The sequence below is a fragment of the Geotrypetes seraphini genome, chromosome 2 (assembly GCF_902459505.1).
Source record: "Geotrypetes seraphini chromosome 2, aGeoSer1.1, whole genome shotgun sequence".
Lineage (NCBI taxonomy): Eukaryota > Metazoa > Chordata > Amphibia > Gymnophiona > Dermophiidae > Geotrypetes > Geotrypetes seraphini.
In genome coordinates, this window is record NC_047085.1 from 12,810,492 (window position 1) to 12,830,408 (window position 19,917).

At 44.9% G+C, this 19,917-nt stretch overlaps 1 protein-coding gene across 2 annotated transcripts in view; it reads left to right on the top strand.

Moving 5' to 3' along the window:
• NAPRT (nicotinate phosphoribosyltransferase) overlaps positions 1 to 19,917 on the top strand; it is a 45,832-nt gene that overhangs the window by 23,339 nt on the left and 2,576 nt on the right. For both annotated transcript variants that reach the window (XM_033934411.1, XM_033934412.1), the window contains 7 exons: positions 3,068 to 3,183; positions 3,932 to 4,128; positions 4,972 to 5,112; positions 7,857 to 7,941; positions 10,369 to 10,449; positions 10,886 to 10,988; positions 14,355 to 14,509. In XM_033934411.1, the coding sequence (XP_033790302.1) occupies positions 3,068 to 3,183; positions 3,932 to 4,128; positions 4,972 to 5,112; positions 7,857 to 7,941; positions 10,369 to 10,449; positions 10,886 to 10,988; positions 14,355 to 14,509 (878 nt within the window). The remainder of the gene's footprint in view (positions 1 to 3,067; positions 3,184 to 3,931; positions 4,129 to 4,971; positions 5,113 to 7,856; positions 7,942 to 10,368; positions 10,450 to 10,885; positions 10,989 to 14,354; positions 14,510 to 19,917) is intronic.

Below are 19,917 nucleotides of genomic sequence, written 5' to 3' on the forward strand. Positions count from 1 at the left end.
GTCTATACTTATGCAACACCCCAGCACCTCCCTCAGTACCCCACGATCCCCTTTTCCCTCAGGAATCTGTCCAATCCCTGTTTGAATCCCTGTACTGTACTCTGCCGGATCACTTCCTCCGGGAGCGCATTCCATTTGTCCACGACCCTTTGGGTGAAGAAAAACTTCCTTGCATTTGATTTGAACCTATCTCCCTTCAGTTTCTCTGAGTGCCTCCTCGTGCCTGTCGTCCCTTTTAGTCTGAAGAACCTGTCCCTGTCCACCCTCTCTATGCCGAGTGAGACTCGGTTTCAAAGCACCATAGAACCTTTGCTACATCGTGTGCCTAGTGCTTTGGAAATTGAGCCCCCTGATCTCACTTTGGATGTGCTACCTTCAGGTATCAAAAAAAGGTATAAGATGTGCATTCCAGCACAAGCCCAGAGGTAATCCTGGCACGGAGGGTCAGTTCTTTGTACCGTTGATTCCTTGGGGTGACATCTTGCAGGTCTACGTTCAAATCTAGATAGATTACACAAGATTCAAAACGTAGCTGTACGTCTGATCTTTAATTTGAGAAAGTCGGATCACGTTACTCCCTATTATAGAGAGCTGCATTGGATGCCTTTTGAGGCCAGGGTATTGTTTAAATTTGGGACTTTAGGTTATAAAGCCTTACACGGTCAAGCTCCCAGTTATTTGCTGGATCAATTTGCGACCTTTAAATTAGAACGTCCGCTGCGGATTACTTAGATGTTTGTATTTCCTTCAGCGTGTGGCTGCCTATACAAGAAATTTTTACATCGAACGATTGCATTCCAGGCAGCCACTCAGGATTCTGAGTTATGTATCTTGTTTGCTACCTCAGGCTCCTATCTGCACTTCCGAAAATTATTGAAAACATCTTTGTTTGTAAGATTTGGGGGAAATTAATGATGAAGTCACAAATTCTGTAAAATTTGCCGTTCTGTACAGTCTCTTGCTTATGTAAACTGCATCGATCTGGATGGTTCATCTTGAATGCCCCAATGTACCAAGTTCTCAGAGGAGCACTGAAAACCCATTTATTTGACAAATTCATGTGATCCTCTACCTCCTCCTCCCCTCTCTTTCCTTCCTACCCCTTTACCTGTTTTGATAACTGTCCCCACAATCCCACTTTGTCCCTTTCTGCTACTGTATACTGCCTTGAACTGAAAAGGTATGACGGGATATAAATTATTATTATTAACATCGCTTTGTCCACACTCCTTTCAGTGTTTTGATCTCTGTTCCATTGCCCCTGCTCCACGTGAGCAAAGACATGGTACGCCGTCCCCCTCTGCTTGGTTTCTGATTCCAAGAGATCCTTGGGTGAGTTCCAAGGGCAGAACATGCAAAGAAGCTGCGGGGTCATTGACAAACATAAGAGACAGCAACTGATAGCTGACGTATGCAGATAACTCAATGATTTTCCTATCTCCAGTAGGGAGAAGCTGAGCTGCCTGGTTCATTTTCGGTTTGCAGCATGTGATTCTTAACCCAAGCCCCAGGACACCCCCAACCAGTCAAAGATTTCAGGATACCCAAGTGAATATGCATGAGATGATAAATATGCAGATTTATCTCATGCTTATTCATTGTGGGCATCCTGACTGCCTGAGTATATCCCAAGGACTGAGGGCTAAATGCACCAAACACAGTCGCTAAGACCGTGCAAGTCGCTGTTGGCCGATTGTGGAACAGCGATCGATGTTGCAACAAGTTCCCATTCAAATGATTTGCATGGAGGTTCGCCATAATCCTGAAGGACCAGTCATTCTAGAGTGACTGACACGTGCACAGAGAACGGATTGGGGAAGCCCAAAAAGCTGAGTGGTAGGGGAAGCCCCAAAGCAGCCTCCTGTCACTCAACTGTTGGGGCTTTTTTCTTTCTTGTTTTTAATGACACAGATGTGCGTGTGTTACACATGCACAATATCTGCACCATTAAAAAGAGAAGAAAGCCCCCCACAGCCGACACCGTAATTGGCAGGATGGATTCCCCTGAACCGACTTCCCCCCCCAATTGAAATTGTCAGGATGGATGTCCATTCCCTCTGGCCGAGGCAAACGCCAGCCACTTCACCCCCCTCCCTCCGGCCAGGCTTCCCCCAACTGACCCCTCCCCTTCCCTGCTCCCCTTCGTTAAAAAAAAAAATCAGCAGGAGGGATGCCCAGACCTTCCTGCCACCGGATTCATCCCCCCACTGTACCTTGAAATTAGTTGACAGCAGGAGAGATGCCCAGTCCCTCCTACTTCTCAGGCCTGCCACTGCAAAATGGCGAGCCTTCCCCTTTCTGGTGCATCCTAAAGGCCTTTTTCAAGACTACCTGAAATAGAAATACCACTGTAATATCCTGTTATCAGTTTGGTATGTCCCCTGAGGAAGGCAGTGTTTTGCCGAAGCCAGGATCCTAGTTGGGACTTCCCATAGGAACTTTCCATAAAATCGCTTGTGTTGTATTGTGACATCAGCTTTGCCTTTCTTTTGTTTTGCTTCTCGCTATTGGGTTGGAGGTCAGGAGACCAGATGGGGACCTATTTCCCATTGGCACAGAAGGGGGAGTGGACTTGATTCTTGCTGATTAGTACTGCTGGGGGGCTTCTCGTTTTCTTCTGGTTTTGGTGGTCAGGTACAGGCACAAGAAGTGAGGGGGAGCAGAAGGGCCCTATTTTTTGATAACTCTTATGGGATAGGGATGGTCAGTTTTCCTACTGACTCACAGGTGGCTACAGGTGATGTGCAAGGACAAACTGGCATAAGGGGATTGAGATGTACCTCCCTTCTTTGTCTTCGCCTGCTGTGAGGAACTGGCCTTTTGAAAGAGGTGTATTCATTGATGTGGAAGGTATGAGGCCTCACTTTTGTGGGGATGGGAGAGACATGGTGGCCTCTGCTGCTTGCTGTTCTTGTGGGGGAGAGAGAGGAATGAAAGGGTGCGTAATTTTGAGCTGGCTCATGTTCAATAGGCATGTGCAGGTCCTGGCTCAAGGGGAAGAGTGGGAAACCTCGCTCTCCATTCGTTTGAACATTTATTCCTCTCCATTTATCCTCTGTCTCCTCAGGCTTTGATTATACTAGCAATGCCCTGGCTGGGAAGCTCTGTGGCATTCCGGTGGCGGGCACAGTGGCACATTCCTATGTCACGTCCTTTTCCTCTCTGGAAGAGGTCTCGCCACGGGTGAGTCAGCTATTTTCATCTCTTCCATTTCCTTTTATTTATAAATGATGTTGTGAAAGGGGATTAGAAGTGGTGCTTTTGGTAGCTAGGTTGGTGAACATGTGTCCCCCTTCTCTTCCTAGTATCACCATGTTTCCCCGAAAATAAGCCCTAGTCCCGGGATTCACCGGCAGCAGCACTTCCCTCTGCCCCCCTCTCCTGCTTCCGCTCCCGCCAAGCAGCTGAATCCCTGCTGACCCTCCATCCTTTCCTCCCATCCGAATCCCGTCGACCATGAGCGAGCCCTACATACCTCCCCCCATACTTCCCTGCTTCGGCCTTGTCCGCTGGGGAATTCCCTCTGCCACGTTACTGATGGGAGGGTCAGCGGGGGTTCGGCTACATGGCGGGGGCAGGGGGGTGCTCAAGGGTTCTGCTGCACAAGGAATGGGAGGGAGGAAGGGAAGGAAGAAAGGATAGAAGCTGGGCAAGGGTTTTGCTGCACAGGGGGGAGGGAGGGAGGGGAGGAAAGATGCTGCATTTGTGGGGGAGAGAAAGGAAAGAGGAAGAATTGGGGTGAAGGAGAGGAAGGGAGAGATGATCATGTACATACCCCGAAAATAAGACCTAGTCCTTTTTTGGGGGCCCCAAATTAATGCAAGCCACTGTCTTATTTTTGGGGAAACATGGCATTACCTCTCTAGAAGCTATCGGTAACATCTCTTCTCTCCCCACCCTTGCTGAATTCTACCTCTCTCCCTTTCTGAAGACTCTCAGACCTGCGAACGGGAAGGACCCCACTGTGGATATAATCTCCCTGGCCAAAGCCTGGCTGGCACGGGTCTGCTCGCTGTTCCAGGTACCCATAAATCAGGTGAACTGCGGGGAGCTAGCAGCCTTCATTTCCTACAGCATCGCCTTCCCCCATAACTTTCTGGTGCTGGTGGATACATACAGCGTGATGAGGTATGGGGGAGGAGGGGGGTCTCTGTTTCCCTATTCTTTCCAATAGGCTCAGTGGGATTTTTGGTGCAGTGACATAGCATTACAACAGCAGTTACAGCTATTACCTGGAAACTTGTCAATTCTGCACATTCCAATGAAAACAGGGGGGCTAATCGGACTGCACCGTCACCCCCTCCAACCCCCAAAACACAGAATTACTGTCCTTATAATTCACGTCCCGGCTCTCTCTTTCTCATTCTATACTGCTGTCTCTGTTCCTTTTTAAGTCTTGTTCTGGTCTCCTCATCCTCTCCCTTCCTTCTAAAAAAGAGATTAAAGGTTTTTAAATTCTCTCAACTCTGAAATGATCTCCCTTTTTTTTAAGGAGCTCCAGTTTGTTTCAATTTTTCCGTAAATCTTTAAAAACTACTCTATTTGTCAAACATTTTGAAAATTAATTGCTGTAAACCGAGTCGAACCTTCTCAGAATGATGACGCGGTATACAAAGTTAAGCTTTAGTTTAGTTTAGTTCTCCTCCTATCTTTTTCTTTCTGCTTCAGTTCTGTGTTCTTTCATTCATTCTTTCTCCTACAAACTAACCGAGCTTTGGAATAACTTGCCACTCTCGCTAAGAAGCTCAGGCCCCTTCTTACCTTTCAGGAAGGCTCTGAAGACAGTCTTGTTCGCCAAACATTTTGGAAATGAATTATTCAGCTTTTTCCAAATTAGATTTCTTTTGGTCTGTTCTTTTGTATTGCTCTTTTCTTAATGGTAACCAAGTTGAGCTCCAAATTGGTTGATGACCTGGTGTATAAAACTTAGTTTTAGTTTAGTTTTATAATTGCTTGGTTTCTGTTTCACAGAAGCGGCATCCCAAATTTTTGTGCAGTGGCTCTAGCGTTGCAGGAGCTGGGCTTCCGGGCCTTGGGCATACGTCTGGATAGTGGGAATCTCGCTAAACAGTCTGTAGAGATCCGGTGCATATTCAGAAGCTGCGCAGCTCAGTAAGTAAACCCCTCTGGTTTTGTATGCAAAGGGCAACATCTCTGCCACTGGTGATGAGTAAAGGCTAGTCTGGGGTGGAGTGGTTGCAGAGATCGAATGAGAAGACCCTCTGAGCTCATTTTCCAGTCCTGTCTCTCTGTAATATAACAGACCTGAGTAACTCTTCATAATGAGAGGCCGTCTCAATAGGGGATGGAAATGATTATTTATTTATTTATTCAATTTTCTATACCATTCTCCCAGGGGAGCTCAGAACAGTTTACATTAATTTATTCAGGTACTCAAGCATTTTCCATATCTGTCCTGGCAAGCTCACAATCTATCTAATGTACCTGGGGCAATGGGGGGATTAAATGACTTGCCCAGGGTCACAAGGAACAGCGTGGGTTTAAACCAGAGAAACCCTAGAATCTTTAGCTGTGAGGGGAGTAAAGGGTAAATTTTATTTATTTATTTAGATTTCTATCCCATTCTCCCGGGAGCTCATAACGGGTTACAATTGACATTCACAGTAAAGCTACAGGACAAAAAAAATTATAGGCATTCGAAGAAGAGGCAGGTGAGGGGACGTAGAGAGAGTGATAGGAGGGGGGAAGGGAGGAGGGCAGAGATGGGGGAGCGATAGGGGAGCAAGGCTTTTGAGGAAGGGGAGCAGGGAATAGGAGAGAAGGAGGAGAGAGGAGAAAGGAAGGGGAGCTAGGAGCAGGTAGTCCATTAGCGCTGTTCAATTGAAGAAATGGGCCTTCAGTGTTTTCCGAAAGGTCATCAGCGAGTCTTGGGATAAGCACAGAGGATCCTTAGCTATGGACGGAGTGAGGGGTAGAGCCTTGGATAAGCACAGAGGATCTCTTAGCTATGGGCGGAGTGAGGGGTAGAGCCTTGGATAAGCATAGAGGATCCTTAGCTATGGACGGAGTGAGGGGTAGAGCCTCGGATAAGCACAGAGGATCCTTAGCTATGGGCGGAGTGAGGGGTAGAGCCTTGGATAAGCACAGAGGATCTCTTAGCTATGGGCGGAGTGAGGGGTAGAGCCTTGGATAAGCATAGAGGATCCTTAGCTATGGACGGAGTGAGGGGTAGAGCCTCGGATAAGCACAGAGGATCCTTAGCTATGGGCGGAGTGAGGGGTAGAGCCTCGGATAAGTACAGAGGATCCTTAGCTTTTGGGGGAATGAAGGGTAAAGCCTGGGATGAACTGGGATCTAAGATGTTGCACCAAGAAGTAAATTGTTCAGGTTGTACTCAGTTGGTGGTTCAATAGAAATAAACGTAGCAGATAAGCATAAGATGACTGCAACTGATATTTGTGAACTGCATGCTCTACGCTTTAATTTCTACATGTAACTCACATAGTATGACAATATTACACAATTAAACTATGGATCAGGAAGGGAGCAGCTGAGGAGGTTCTCTGCCATTTTGTCAGCTTTTGGTATTCATGACTTGTCTAGGCCCCATGAGTCCCCTTAGAACATAAGAGTTGCCATACTGGGACAGACCGAAGGTCCATCAAGCCCAGTACCCTGTTTCCAACAGTGACCAACCCAGGTCCGAAGTACCTGGCAGAAACCCAAAGAGTAGCAACATTCCAGAGCTGAGATTGTGATGTCATAATGCCTCATTCCACCAATGCCTAAGAGCAACTTCAGCAGTGATGTCACAATGGCTTGATTCCCCTATACTTGGCTCACATAAGAATTAACATACTGGGACAGACCAAAGGTCCATCAAACCCAGAATTCTGTTTTCAACAGTGGCCAATCCAGGTCACAAATTCCTAGCTAGATTCCAAGTGGTAAAACAGATTTCATGCTGCTTATCCTAGGAATAAACAGTGGATTAAGAACATAATAATTGCCATACTGGGACAGACCAAAGGTCCATCAAGGTCCAACAATGGCCAACCCAGGTCCAAAGGACCTAGCTAGATCCTAAGCCATCTCAGTAATGACTTATGGACTCTTTCTTTGGTGCTTGGAAGAAGTTCCTTGTATGACTTCATAACAAAGCTGGATCAGTCACACTGATGACATTTATGACAGGTTCATGTGTGGACTCTCAGTCTGTATAACATGAGCCAAGGTTGGAACTCAAGGCCAGATGTACTGAAAGGATTTTCACATCATGTCCGTGGGAGCCCATGTGTGTACCTTCTTGAGGTACCCTGGGGACTAGGGAAAGAACACACGTGTTCTTGTTGAAGGTACCGTGGTGGAGATGAGGGTGCATGTACGTGTATTCTGAGTATCTTAAATTTGAAGGGGGTTTGTGTATGTGCTTTATGGAGGTCCCTTGTATGGAACTTTAAGCAGCAGAATGAGGTGGACCACAGGACAAACAGCATCAGCAGCTGGTGAGCTTGGGGGGGGGGGGGGGGCAGATCTGAAAATTTTGGTTATTTGGCTCTTTTCTGCCTCTGGTGGTAACTGTTATGTTTGAATCCTGATTTGGTGATGTGTGGCAGGAATCCTTTGCTGTTAGCAGAGCTCTGATCCCATCCTTGGCTCCATTAAATGTCTTATTCATCAGTATGAGTAAATGTCCACAAGATGTTGGCTCGTCTAGAGGCCTTAGACGGGACCCTAAAAAGCCAGTGTTCTGTGGAGCGCGTACTTGAGCAGTGCGTCCCGCTTCTGGGCCCAGGCAGAGGACCATTGCAAACGCTGATGTAATTGTGGCTGCGCTGGCCTCTTCTGTGCCTCCACCTCTTTGTCCTTCACTTGCATCTTCTCTTTCTAAACAGCTTTGGCATTCCCTGGTTTGAGAACTTATCCATCGCCGTCAGCAACAACATCAGTGAGCAGAGCCTGCTGGAGCTGACGGCACAAGTAAGGAGCAAATAGTGTTGGTTTAGTTGGGTGGTTCTGGGTATGTGGATAGGCAGTGGGGGGGATTTTCACCCCCGGTGCCAAAAGTTTGTCTGCTAAGCATTAAAGGTGGGGTAGGGAAGAAAGATAAGGCATAGTAAGGGGGAATGCCTGCACCTCTCCGCCCACCCACTCCTTCCCCTCCACACACGCGTTCACTCGCCTCCCTCCCCCCAACACTAGCTCTTTGCCTGTGCGAGCAGTTTCTCCAACCTTCTGCACTCCCGATGTTACTTCCAGGTCCTGTGACCAGGAAGTGACATCAAAGAGGGAGCTGACGCCAGTGCGGGCAATAAGTTGGAGATGCTGCTTGTGCCAGGCAAGCCAAAGAGGTACCACTGCTCTGGGCACCTCCCACTCTCACTATGCCAGTGATCTTTGGGGATAACAGTTTGTTACTCATAGGAATAGGGGCTCAGATTATTGCCCAGACTCTGTGTTGGCAAAGTTACTTTTGTTCTATAACATGAGTGATTTTGTCTTTGTTGCTTAGAAGTGTTGTCAAGGGAGGGGGAACAAAACAACATGGTGTGCTTTTATATCATGAAAACTACAGGCACGTAAGTTTTTCAAAGGACAGAATAAAAGTGGAACATTCTATGTAGGTTTTTTTGCAACCATGTAGGTGGTACGATCGCTGCCCTTGGACACTTAACCCATTGTAGTTGTGCCATTGACTGGGTGCATTTATTTCCAAGATAGTGTAGGTAAAAACAGCTGTTTTTTTTATTGTCTGTGCCATCCTGTACTCTGCACACAAGTCTTACACCATGGTTTCTGCTCTTTTATCTGTCCAGGATGGGACTGACCAGAGCTAGCCCCATGATTCGGGCCATAAGTATTCACATTTCAGGTCTTGTTTGCTTTTTTTGGCCACCACTGCCCATTGGGTGGTAGGTTTCAGCGTACTATCTAGAGCAGTGGTCTCAAACTTGCGGCCTGCCAGGTATTATTTTGAGGCCCTCGATATGTTAATCATAATCACAAAAGTAAAATAAAACAGTTTCTTGATCATATGTCTCTTTATCTATAAATGACAATAGTATTATTAAGACTTAGCCAAAAGGAAAGATTTATAAACTATAAAGAGTTTTACCTCAGGCACAATTGTCATTTCTTTAATAAGACATTAACTATATTTTCTGAGGCCCTCCAAGTACCTACAAATCCAAAATGTGGCCCTGCAAAGGCTTTGAGTTTGAGACCACTGTACTATAGTGACACCCAGGAAGGGAAAAGAAGAGAAGCTGCTGTTTCTGAGGCACCCCCAGTCCAGAAATAGCACCCGAGAAACACTCGGGCGGGCAGTAAAACAGACAAAAAGCCACACCCCAAAAAGAACATTCGTGGCTGGAAGGTAGTCGCTACCAAAGAGGATGTAATTATGCATTCTTGCAAAGCTAAGGTCAACGTGATTTGTAAGTTTGGGAACAATGCATTTATTTCCCTGCTTTGGAGGGTTTACACTCTAAGGGCTAGATTCACTAAGGACACCGATCGTGTCCCGACCACTTTGCAATCACTTTGCGACCCCGACCCGATTCACTAACCTTACTCCCGATCCGATCCGTGCCCGATCCAATCCATACATGCAAATGAGGGGGAATGGCATGCAAATGTAGCAAGGCAGCGATTTACTAAAAAATTTCAGGAACACCGACTGGGCTGGCCGATCAAAAAATAAGCGACTGCTGAGGACCAGTTGCTCACGTCCTTTCCGACTGCCCTGCTCTCTGCCCCGACTCTCCTCTTGCCGCTCTGCTCTCTGCCCCGACTCACTGCCCTGCTCTCTGCCCCAACTCGCCGTCATGTTCTCTGCACCAACTCTCCTGCCCTTCCCCGCAGTGCGAGCCCGTGGTTTTATCCCACGGGTTTAAAGCAGTTTAAACCATAGGCTCGCGAAGTAAAAAAGTTAAAAAAAAAAAAAAAAAAGTTTCAAGCTTTGTAAGCATGCGCAGACCATCTACAGGCAAAGAAGATGGTCTGCGCATGCGTCTGGACTGCTCTTCAGCAATCCGTGCGGTTGGTTGGGGGCATGACTCCAATCGCCCCCATTTGCATGAGGATGCATCATGAATCGGGCGGCCGGCAACCTCACAGATCGGATTGCTAACGGATTGGAACCGTGAGGTTAGTGAATTTAACCCTAAGTTGTATGTGAGCGAATAGAGGGTGAAGTGTGTTAACCAAAAGCCATAAAATGCCACAGCGAGGGAAGCTGGATTTGAATCCTGGTCTATATGCTTCTCTGTCCTCTGTTCCTTCAGGGGAGGTATGGGGGCTTAGATTTAACAGCTCTCTGATGTATATGGCTGGGGGGGGGAGGAATGCTTGGCCTTTCAGTCTGTTTTGTATTCAGGGGCTTTCCTTTCTTCTATCTTGCTACAGGAGAATGAGATTAATGTCATCGGCGTGGGCACCAACCTAGTCACATGTCTGACGCAGCCCTCGCTGGGTTGCGTATATAAGGTACAGTCACCAGCACGGTCTGGAATGCTGGAAGACAGCCTTCCAAATACAGTAATGTATGTGAGGAGAGATCAGGCTTAAGCATTCAGGAGGAGCAGATGTCACATGACAGTATTCTCCTGTTCTCTAAGACAGCTCTTGAAAATATGGAGCTTTTAATGTGGTAGCCTTCTGTATGTAGACAAGGATGCTCTGAAATCTAACCAGGGAGGGAGCCTTCAGCCTGATGGTGCAGATGGGCTGTTCTTATGAGGACTTCATTTTAGGATCTACAAGTTCCTCACTAGATTTTGGATGGCATACCCAAGGAGCTGGTTCCTTCTCTCTCTGGGTTAGGGTTGCCAGAGCTGCGACATCCCGAGAAGGGAAGGTGAGATTCTAGGAAAGGTGAGCTCGGTGCTGCAGGAGGAACTGATTCTTTTATTTGCCTCTATAGCTGGTGCAAGTGAAACGTTGTCCCAGAATGAAAGTGAGTGAAGATCCAGAGAAAATGACTCTACCAGGAAGCAAGAAGGTCTACAGAGTGTTCGACAGCTCCGGTGAGATTATATCGCTTCCCTCGCTCGGCCCTTGTATGAAAGACATACCCACATGCATCTCAAAATAACCCCCCCTGTTTGAAGGGGGGTTAAAATATTTCCTGACCTCTGTAGGTCTACTCAACAGAGAAGAAAGGCTTTTTTAGCCTTAAAATCTCAGGTAGTAGACCTTAAATGGACTTTTTTTTTTTTTTTTTGCAATTTCCTTGTAAGTGCATTATTAAATTGGAGGAGAAAACTTATGTATTCTTTAACCCTGATCACTTGAAAAGTTTTCTTGAATCAAGGAAACCTCCAGTTCCAATAGCAATCTCTACACCCTCAAAGGTTGATGAAGTGGAAACTAATTGAGAATTAGCACTCATACCCGTCAGTTGGAAATCTAGCTTTTCTTTTTAATTATATTTCCTTTATTCCTGTGTATTTTTCTCACATTTTGGCTTCCTTTCTAGGTTTGTTTCCTTTTTATGGAGGTTTAATTAGAGAGACAATAATTGTATTTGAGGATTATTTTCTTTATTATAACTTGTTCTTTATTGTAATTCTATTTTCTGTGACAAGATTGTATGCTTGTAAAAATTTGAAAAATTCCAATTAAAAAACAAACAAACAAAACATTCCCTGCAGGATTCTAAAATCGGATTTTTAGTTCTGAAAATGTAATCAGAGGATGTGTTTAGCCCTTTACCCCAGGCACTACTCATTGACACTCCAGAAACAATTTATGATACGCTGTGGCTCTGTTATGAGATAGATGAGAAAGTGGCACATGGCAGAGACTTTTCAGATATTTCAAAGTTATAAATAATACATAGCAAGCAAATTCTAGAACAAATGACTGTAATATGAGACTGTCAGGCTGGTGGATGCATGGAGTGACTACCGGAAATGCCACGAGATGCCTGAGCACGTCTTGCAATACTTTGATTTTTTGCTGCGTTAACATCTAGAAACATAGAAAAATGACGGCAGAAAAGGGCCAAAGCCCACCAAGTCTGCCTACTCTAGTGACCCTTCTCCTTGAATTTGCTCACCACCCCCTGCCCTTACCTCATTAGAGATCCCACATGAATATCCCATTTATTTTTGAAATCTGCCACGCTGTTGGCCTCAATCACCTGCCGTGGGAGTTCATTCCAATGATCGACCACCCTCTCAGTGAAGAAATACTTTCTGGAGTCACCATGAAATTTCCCTCCCCTGATTTTCAGCGGATGCCCTCTGGTGGACGAAGGTCCCATAAGACGGAAGATATCCTCTTCCACCTCGATACGACCCGTGATATATTTAAATGTCTCAATCATGTCCCCTCTCTCTCTTCGTTCTTCAAGTGAGTACAGCTGCAATTTATTCAGCCTTACTTCATACGGGAGATCCTTGAGCCCCGAGACCATCCTGGTGGCCATCCGCTGAACTGACTCAATTCTCAGCACATCTTTCCGGTAATCTGGTCTCCAGAATTGAACACAATATTCCAAATGAGGTCTCACCATGGACCTGTACAGTGGCATTATGACCTCTGGCATCCTGCTGATAAAACCTCTACGGATACAACCCATCATTTGCCTTGCCTTGGAGGAAGCCTTTTCCACTTGATTGGTAGTTTTCATGTCATCACTAATGATTACACCTAAATCCCATTCTTCCGTGGTCCTAACTAAGGTCTCATCATTTAACGTGTAAGTCCTGCACAGATTTCTTTTACCCAGGTGCATCACTTTGCATTTTTTAGCATTGAAGTTGAGCTGCCAAGTCGATGACCATTGTTCTAATAGTAGTAGGTCCTGCGTCATACTGTCAGGCATAGTGCTTTTACCTACTATGTTGCACAGTTTGGTGGCGTCGGCGAACAATGATATTTTTCCTCTGAGCTCTTGGGTCATATCACTTATGAATATGTTGAATAGGATTGGACCCAAGACCGAGCCCTGCGGTACTCCACTGGTCACATCCGATGTTTTGGATGGGGTACCATTTACCATCACCCTCTGAAGTCTACCGCTCAGCCAATCCTTAACCCATGCAGCTAGTGTTTCCCCTAATCCCAGCGATTTCAACTTGCTCAATAACCTGCGGTGTGGGACGCTGTCAAAAGCTTTGCTGAAGTCCAAATACACTACGTCCAGGGACTCCCCGGCATCCAGTTGTCTTGTTACCCAGTCAAAGAAGCTAATCAGATTTGATTGGCAGGACCTGCCCTTGGTAAATCCATGTTGATGGGGATCATGTAGATCTTCTTCATCCAGGATTGTATCAAGTTTCTGTTTGATCAGTGTTTCCATGAGTTTGCATACTATGGATGTGAGACTTACCGGTCTGTAATTCGCCGTCTCTGTCCTGCAGCCCTAACGCAGTTTAGTGAAAGGATCCCTTAGATTATGAGTCCTTCTGGGACAAGGAAATGCCTATTATATCTGAATATAACTCGTCTTGAAGTATAACAAAAAGATGTAAGCCAAATCTCAATCAATAAATAAAAAAATTAACAACTTAATAAATTAATAAACAGACAGTCCCCGAGTTACAGATGCCTGACTTAAGTACGACTTGTACTTAAGAACGCAATTGCGGCTTCATTTGATTTCACTTTGCAGTATTTCCAGTGGCCTAGCCTCCTAAACTTCTGCAGCAGATTCAGGAACGATGCATGGCCACATTAAGAGCAGTGTGTGGTTGTGCATGCTCTACCTTAAAGGGAACAGTGGTAGGGGCCAGTTGTCAGCTGGGAGCAGAGGTAAGCAGCAAGAATCTTAAAATCTATAAGTTCTGACTTAAGAACAGCTTTATAAACATAACTTGTTCTTATCCCAGGAACTGCCTGTATAGGAATAATTAAACCATTGTGACATCACTGCTGAGATTGGCTCTTAGGCATTGGTGGAATGAGGCATTGTGACATCACAATCTCAGCTCAGGAATGTTGCTACTTAAGAATGCGGTTGTGGCTTCATTTGATTTCACTGAGCGGTATTTCCAGTGGCATAGACTCCTACGCTTCTCCTGCAGCAGATTCAGGAACGATGCATGGCCACATTAAGAACAGTGTGTGGAGGTGCATGCTGTAACCTTGGAGGGATCACTGGTAGGGGCAGTTGATCCTTTTGTCAGCTGGGAGCAGAATTCTTAAAAAAGCAGCAAGAATTCTTAAAATCTACAAGTTCTGAGTTAAATACAAATCTGACTTAACAGCTTTAAAAACGTACCTCCTAGAAATGTATAATTTGAAGGTGTGATATTTGTGTGATAAGCTGAGATTATGTAATAAGAACATGATCTGCCAGTTTATTGGGTCTTTTTAGTTTAGGAGCGTGGAGTAGAATTACAGTGGCACCTTCAGACGGTCATCCCTCTCTCTTGCTCCCATAGATCACCCAGTCTTGGACCTCATGGCTCTGGAAGAGGAGCCCCCACTTCAGGTTGGACAGGAAGTAGAGTCCTTTGTTCTGGGGACCAACAAGATGGAGAAGGTGACTGCAGGTGCTGTGGAAGTGCTTCATCGTGTTTATTTCAGAGACGGACAGGTCAGAATAATGCATCTGCAGCTTGTTCAGTTTATTTGATATTCTGCTAATATAAAACAAAGTTAAAATCTAAGTGGTTTACATTAAGAAGAATTAGGGGAGGAAAACAAACCCGATTGAGGTTTGATCGGACACGTTACACCCTGAGGCAGCAGACTTGTGAAACGCTGGCCACCGTTGGTGTACCGATCAACAGAAGATAAGTTAAAAGTTATTTCTTCTATCGTTCAGCACTAACAGCTCTGCTTAAGATTTTTTATTCTGGAGTGCAACGGAGGTTTTTTGCCAGTGAGGTTAACGCCTAACCACCTGTCAACCACCTTTGTGGAGGTGGGAGGGTCCCAGTCTGAGGGTTTTTGCCTAACCACCTGTCAACCACCTTTGTGGAGGTGGGAGGGTCCCAGTTTGAGGGTTTTTCCTCCAGTTTTTTAACTGCACACTATAATTAAGCCTAAGCTGAACTGTCTATTTTCCACCTGACATAGCATATTGCTCTTGTGAAAGTGTATTCTGGATTCCTTAAGTTTTGGCCAGGGGTGGCCCTTCAATGGTTCTACTCCTATTTGACCAATTGTTCCTACTCCATTTACTACTCCCCTCCCTTAGCTGTCTCTCTTCCTTTTTTTAATGTTTTATTTTTATATTAGTGAAAAAAGGAACAGAGAATAACAAGTACAGCAAAAAAAAAACACAAAAACAGTTGCATCATGACTCTTTGATACAATGCCCAAAAACACATCAACAAGTGTACTATAACCCTCCACAACTTCACCCCCCCCCCCCCCCCCGGTAGTTCTGGAAATATCACAAAAGCATAACACAGCTAGACAGAGATTCCCCTTCTTTCACACCAAACAACATATGGTTTCCACCGATTCTGAAACCTTCATAGCGGTTAACTTGGTCATACGGTAGACATAATCTGTTTTTTGAACCACTTGATCCTTGGAAGGAATATGCTCCTTACGCCATGCCATGGCTAAAACCGGACATGCCACAGTCATCAAGGAGGCAATGATAGGAGAGAACCTAGCAGGCACTCCAGTCGGAGTCAAATTTAACAACGCACATCCCACCTCTCTTAACAATTAAAACCCCACAAATATCAGACAAAATGGAAAATACCATATCCCAGTAAGGACCCACCTTAGGGCACATCCACCAAATATGAGCAAATGTCTCTTGAGCTCCACAGTTACGCCAGCAGGTTGGAATTAATCTTGTAGAGTCGCTCCGGGGTATACCACCGATAGAAGACTTTATAACCATTTTCCACCATGTTTGTAGCAATGGAGACCCGCAGTAAAGCACGCAACATGGATTTCCATTGTCCCTTGGTAAATGTGTGCTGCAACAAATTCTCCCAATACTGAAAATAGTGCTCTGGTGGGGGGGTCATGGTGCACCAACAATTGATAAAGTCTGGAAATACATCCCCTCCCACTAGAGGCCTCCCAAGCTCTATCCCAGGCCGTGGTATCTTGAAGCAGATCCGGTAAGGCTTTTCTGTAAAGAAAATCCACCAGCTGATTATATTGAAAAACCTTCGACGCCATAAGGCCATATTCCTGCTGCAGGTGGGATGCAGAGATTAAGTTACCATCAACTAAGAACTGTCCCAATGCACCCAAGCTCCCCGCCTCCCATACTTTACATTGTCAGTATGACCCGGGACAAAACCCTCAGACACTACCACTGGTGTCTGGCCAAAATAGTTCCTTCCCGGAAATAATTTCTTCCAAAAGAAAACCCAAATGCATAATATCACTCCTATCAAGGGGTTAACCCGTGGGATCATAGAGCGAAGCGTTCCCAGTGCCAGCCACGGCACATGTCTCAGGGAAACATCCCCCAAAAACCAGGCCTCCATTTGTACCCAGTACTTATGGGAGTCCTGTTGCCAGGCCAACAGATAGCGCAATTGAGCAGCCATGTAATAGTAGTGAAAATTCGGCACCACCATCCAGCCCTGTTCCCGAGTTGAAAGAGCATAGATCTGCTAACCCGGGGGGGGGGGGGGGTCGCTTCCTCCAAATATAAGAAAAAATTCTCCTATGCAGCGAGACAAAGAAAGATTTAGGAAGGAAAACTGGTAAAACCGCAAATAAATAAAAAAACCGAGGAAGGACCATCATTTTTATCACATTCACCCTTCCCAGCCAGGAAATATGCAGACGCTCCTAACGGTCTAAATCTGCGTGTATCTTTTGCAAGAGAAGGGGAAAATTAGCTGCATACAGAGAGTTCAGGTCCGCTGTAAGTTGGATTCCTAAATACTTTAAAGTATGAACCGCCCAACGAAAGGGATACTGCTCTTGCAGGGCTAATTGGTCCTGAGGGGAAACAGTCAAATTAAATATCTCCCATATTGAGCCAAAACCGAAATGATGCCTTGCAAGGAATCCCCCGGCCGCCGTATCGTAAGAAGGACATCATCTGCAAAAAGAAGTATCTTCTGTTCAATACCCCCACAGGGGATACCCACGATGTCCTGACTATCACGGACCCTTTGAGCAAAGGGTTCCATCACCAGAGCAAAAAGCAGGTGCGACAATGCACAACCCTGTCTTGTGCCCCTAGCAAGCTCAAACTCAGCACAATATTCACCATTTAGCTGTGTCTTTTCCAAGCTGAAGAGCTCTTCCTTGAGCCAAGATGACGGCTGTGAGTTGATTGAGTCTGCACATCTTTTCTTATCTCTTTATAATGGGGAAGCAAAAGGGTAGCCTTCGTGGTCTGTGGTTCAGCCTACCACAGACCACAGATGTCTAGGGAAGCAGTATGTTAATCCAGAGCAGTGTTTGCTTGAACTGCCCATGGAGAGAGGGGAGGAGTGCTCTTTGGAACCAAAGGTCACCTTGAGCTTGGATCATCAACCCCTGCCTCCTCCCCTCACCCCTTGCATTTCAGAGTGGTGTCTTCTGCTCTTAACAATCCCTTGGCTCATTGGTTGGAGGGAACATAAGTTTTTAAGGAGCACAGGGGAAGCTTGGTATAATATCTTGCACAAGCAAAGGATGCTTCAGAAGAACTTCTTGGAGCAGTTGGTGGCATGCGGCCCCAAGTTGGAGAGATCCTAATTCAGATGCCTCCCAGAGCTGATACAGAAACAGAGGTACGAGGGAAAGCTTTGGGCATTATCCCACAGGAGCTACCAGAAATGCTGTTGAGGAAACCTGCATAAATGTCTTTGGGATGTATTTGGATGTCTGTCTTAGATTTGGAAAAACCAGTTCTATCAGTTATAAATGCTTTGGCTCCATGGATTAAGACCTTGGAACAAAAAGAAATTCAGCATGAACACCAGTTAATTAACTTGAATACTTTATTAGAAAAAGATGCTGTGCTAACAGCAAACTCGCTCTCAATTACAACAGTCTCAAACTTTATGTGTGTTAGATTTGACTATTAGATTTAAAATGGAAACACTGGAAGAGTCCATTAGAAGTTTCAACTGATGATTTTTTTAACTTTCCTTGAGTATCTAATTCTCATTGAAAGATTTAGGCAAAAGCTATTTTTTGGTGCCTTTGCAGATGCCGCACACCAATTTTCTATCTAGCTATAAATGTGGGTGTAATTGTGGGCCCTGGGCGGGAAGAACAAAATGGCCTTCCTCCTTCCCTGGGTTCAGCATCTCTCCAAATGCTACAGCAGCAGATTTGCCACTATAGGCTGCCACTCTGGTCGGCGGAGCCTTTCCTCTGCCACATCCTGCCCACAGGAAGTTGCATCAGAGGCGGGACATGACAGAGGAAAGAAAGACCCCGCCAGCCAGAGAAGTAGCCTTTAGCACTGTCTCTGCTGCTGTAGCATTTGGAGGACCCAGTGTGCAGGTTATCAGCTAGGGGAGAGGTGCAGGTAGGTGGAGGAAGGAAGGGAGGGTTCCAGCTGCAGGTGGCCTTAGGCATTTTGCTGGGCTCACAGTGGCAGCTGTTGAGATCAACTGGTTAATGTTACTGAGAATTCTTTGGAACTGGTAAGTCTGAAGAAGTTAGTGGGACAATGATAGTTACTCTTTTGAAAAGGGCTAATAGTGTTGCTTAAATATTATTTTAGATCTAAAAAGAGATTATATATTGAAAAGAAAATATTAGTCTTCCCAGATGTCTCATATGAAACTCGGAGGAGATGGAAACAGGTTTTTTTTAATTTATTTATAAGTTTCCACATTTACATATCAAGTAAACACTTGTACAGAAAGTTGGTTAGACAGAACAGTTCTCTCAAGGTATAAGCCTTTATACCTTAATAATCCTTGAAAGGAAATAAAATTAAAAGGACATTAATAATTTCATCTAACACAGCTCAAGTCCTCAACTTAAGATCCAAGATTTCTTATAAGCGAGAAAAAGAGGTAAATTAGAATCAATTAAGAAATATGCTAAACATAGTGCTGAGGTAGGAGATACTTATTAAACTTCTAGAGCATTTGTTATTCCGCCATCTATTCGGGACATAGCCAAGAAAGCAGTTAACTGATAAGGTTAAAAAAAAAACATATTTTACTGAACGGTGGGTATATAATAAACTTACAAGGATATCTCAGGTAAAAAGTTGCCCCTGGTCTCAAAAGAAGAAATTCTCGACGGCGTTTTTGAGTCTTTCTTGAAAGATCAGGGTACATTTCAATTTTTAATCCTAGGAACTCTTTCTGTTTATTTTTAAAGGAAAGCCTCAATAACCATCCTTTATCAATCGAAAGAGCTACAGTTAATATCAATGTGGACGGTGTTACCATGTCCTTATCAAACGTCTCCAAAATTTCCGATACATTTAGCATTGCTTGATCACATTTTTTCTGTAAATGAGGCCCATTTTTATTTGGAAGGTAGTAAACTTGAGAAAATGGAGGTAGCGTTTCTTCAGAAACTTGTAAAATTTCTACCAGGTATCTCCTAAGCATTTCCCTAGGAGTTACCATTGTCAATCTTGGAAAGTTAATAAATCTCAAATTATTATTTCTTGAAGCATTCTCAAGCACTTCCAACTTCTTTCTAAGATTAACATTATCCTTGACTAGGGCCTCTTGCAATTGTTTCACTGCTATAACATCTTGGTCAAGCTTTTGAACTAAAATTTTTGAAGCAGTCTGATCTTCTTTTATATCTTTAAGCTCCTTAGTGTGTTGAATCAACTTGTTCTCTATATAATGGAAATTGGGGCTAATAGTTTTAGCAAAATTAGCCACTAAGTCCCATAGAGACTCCAGAGTCACCTGAGTGGGCTTCTCCCATATAGGAAATTTTTGTTGGGTGTAAAAATGCTCACCCTGAAGGAAAGTTCCTTGGCTTTGCTCTGTCTGGTTTATTCCACCATCGCTTGTTGACAAAGCCTCCAAATCTTCTGCAGAATTCCCCTGTACAGGGAGTTCTGCCTCCACGCTCTCCACAATGCTGTAACCTGCC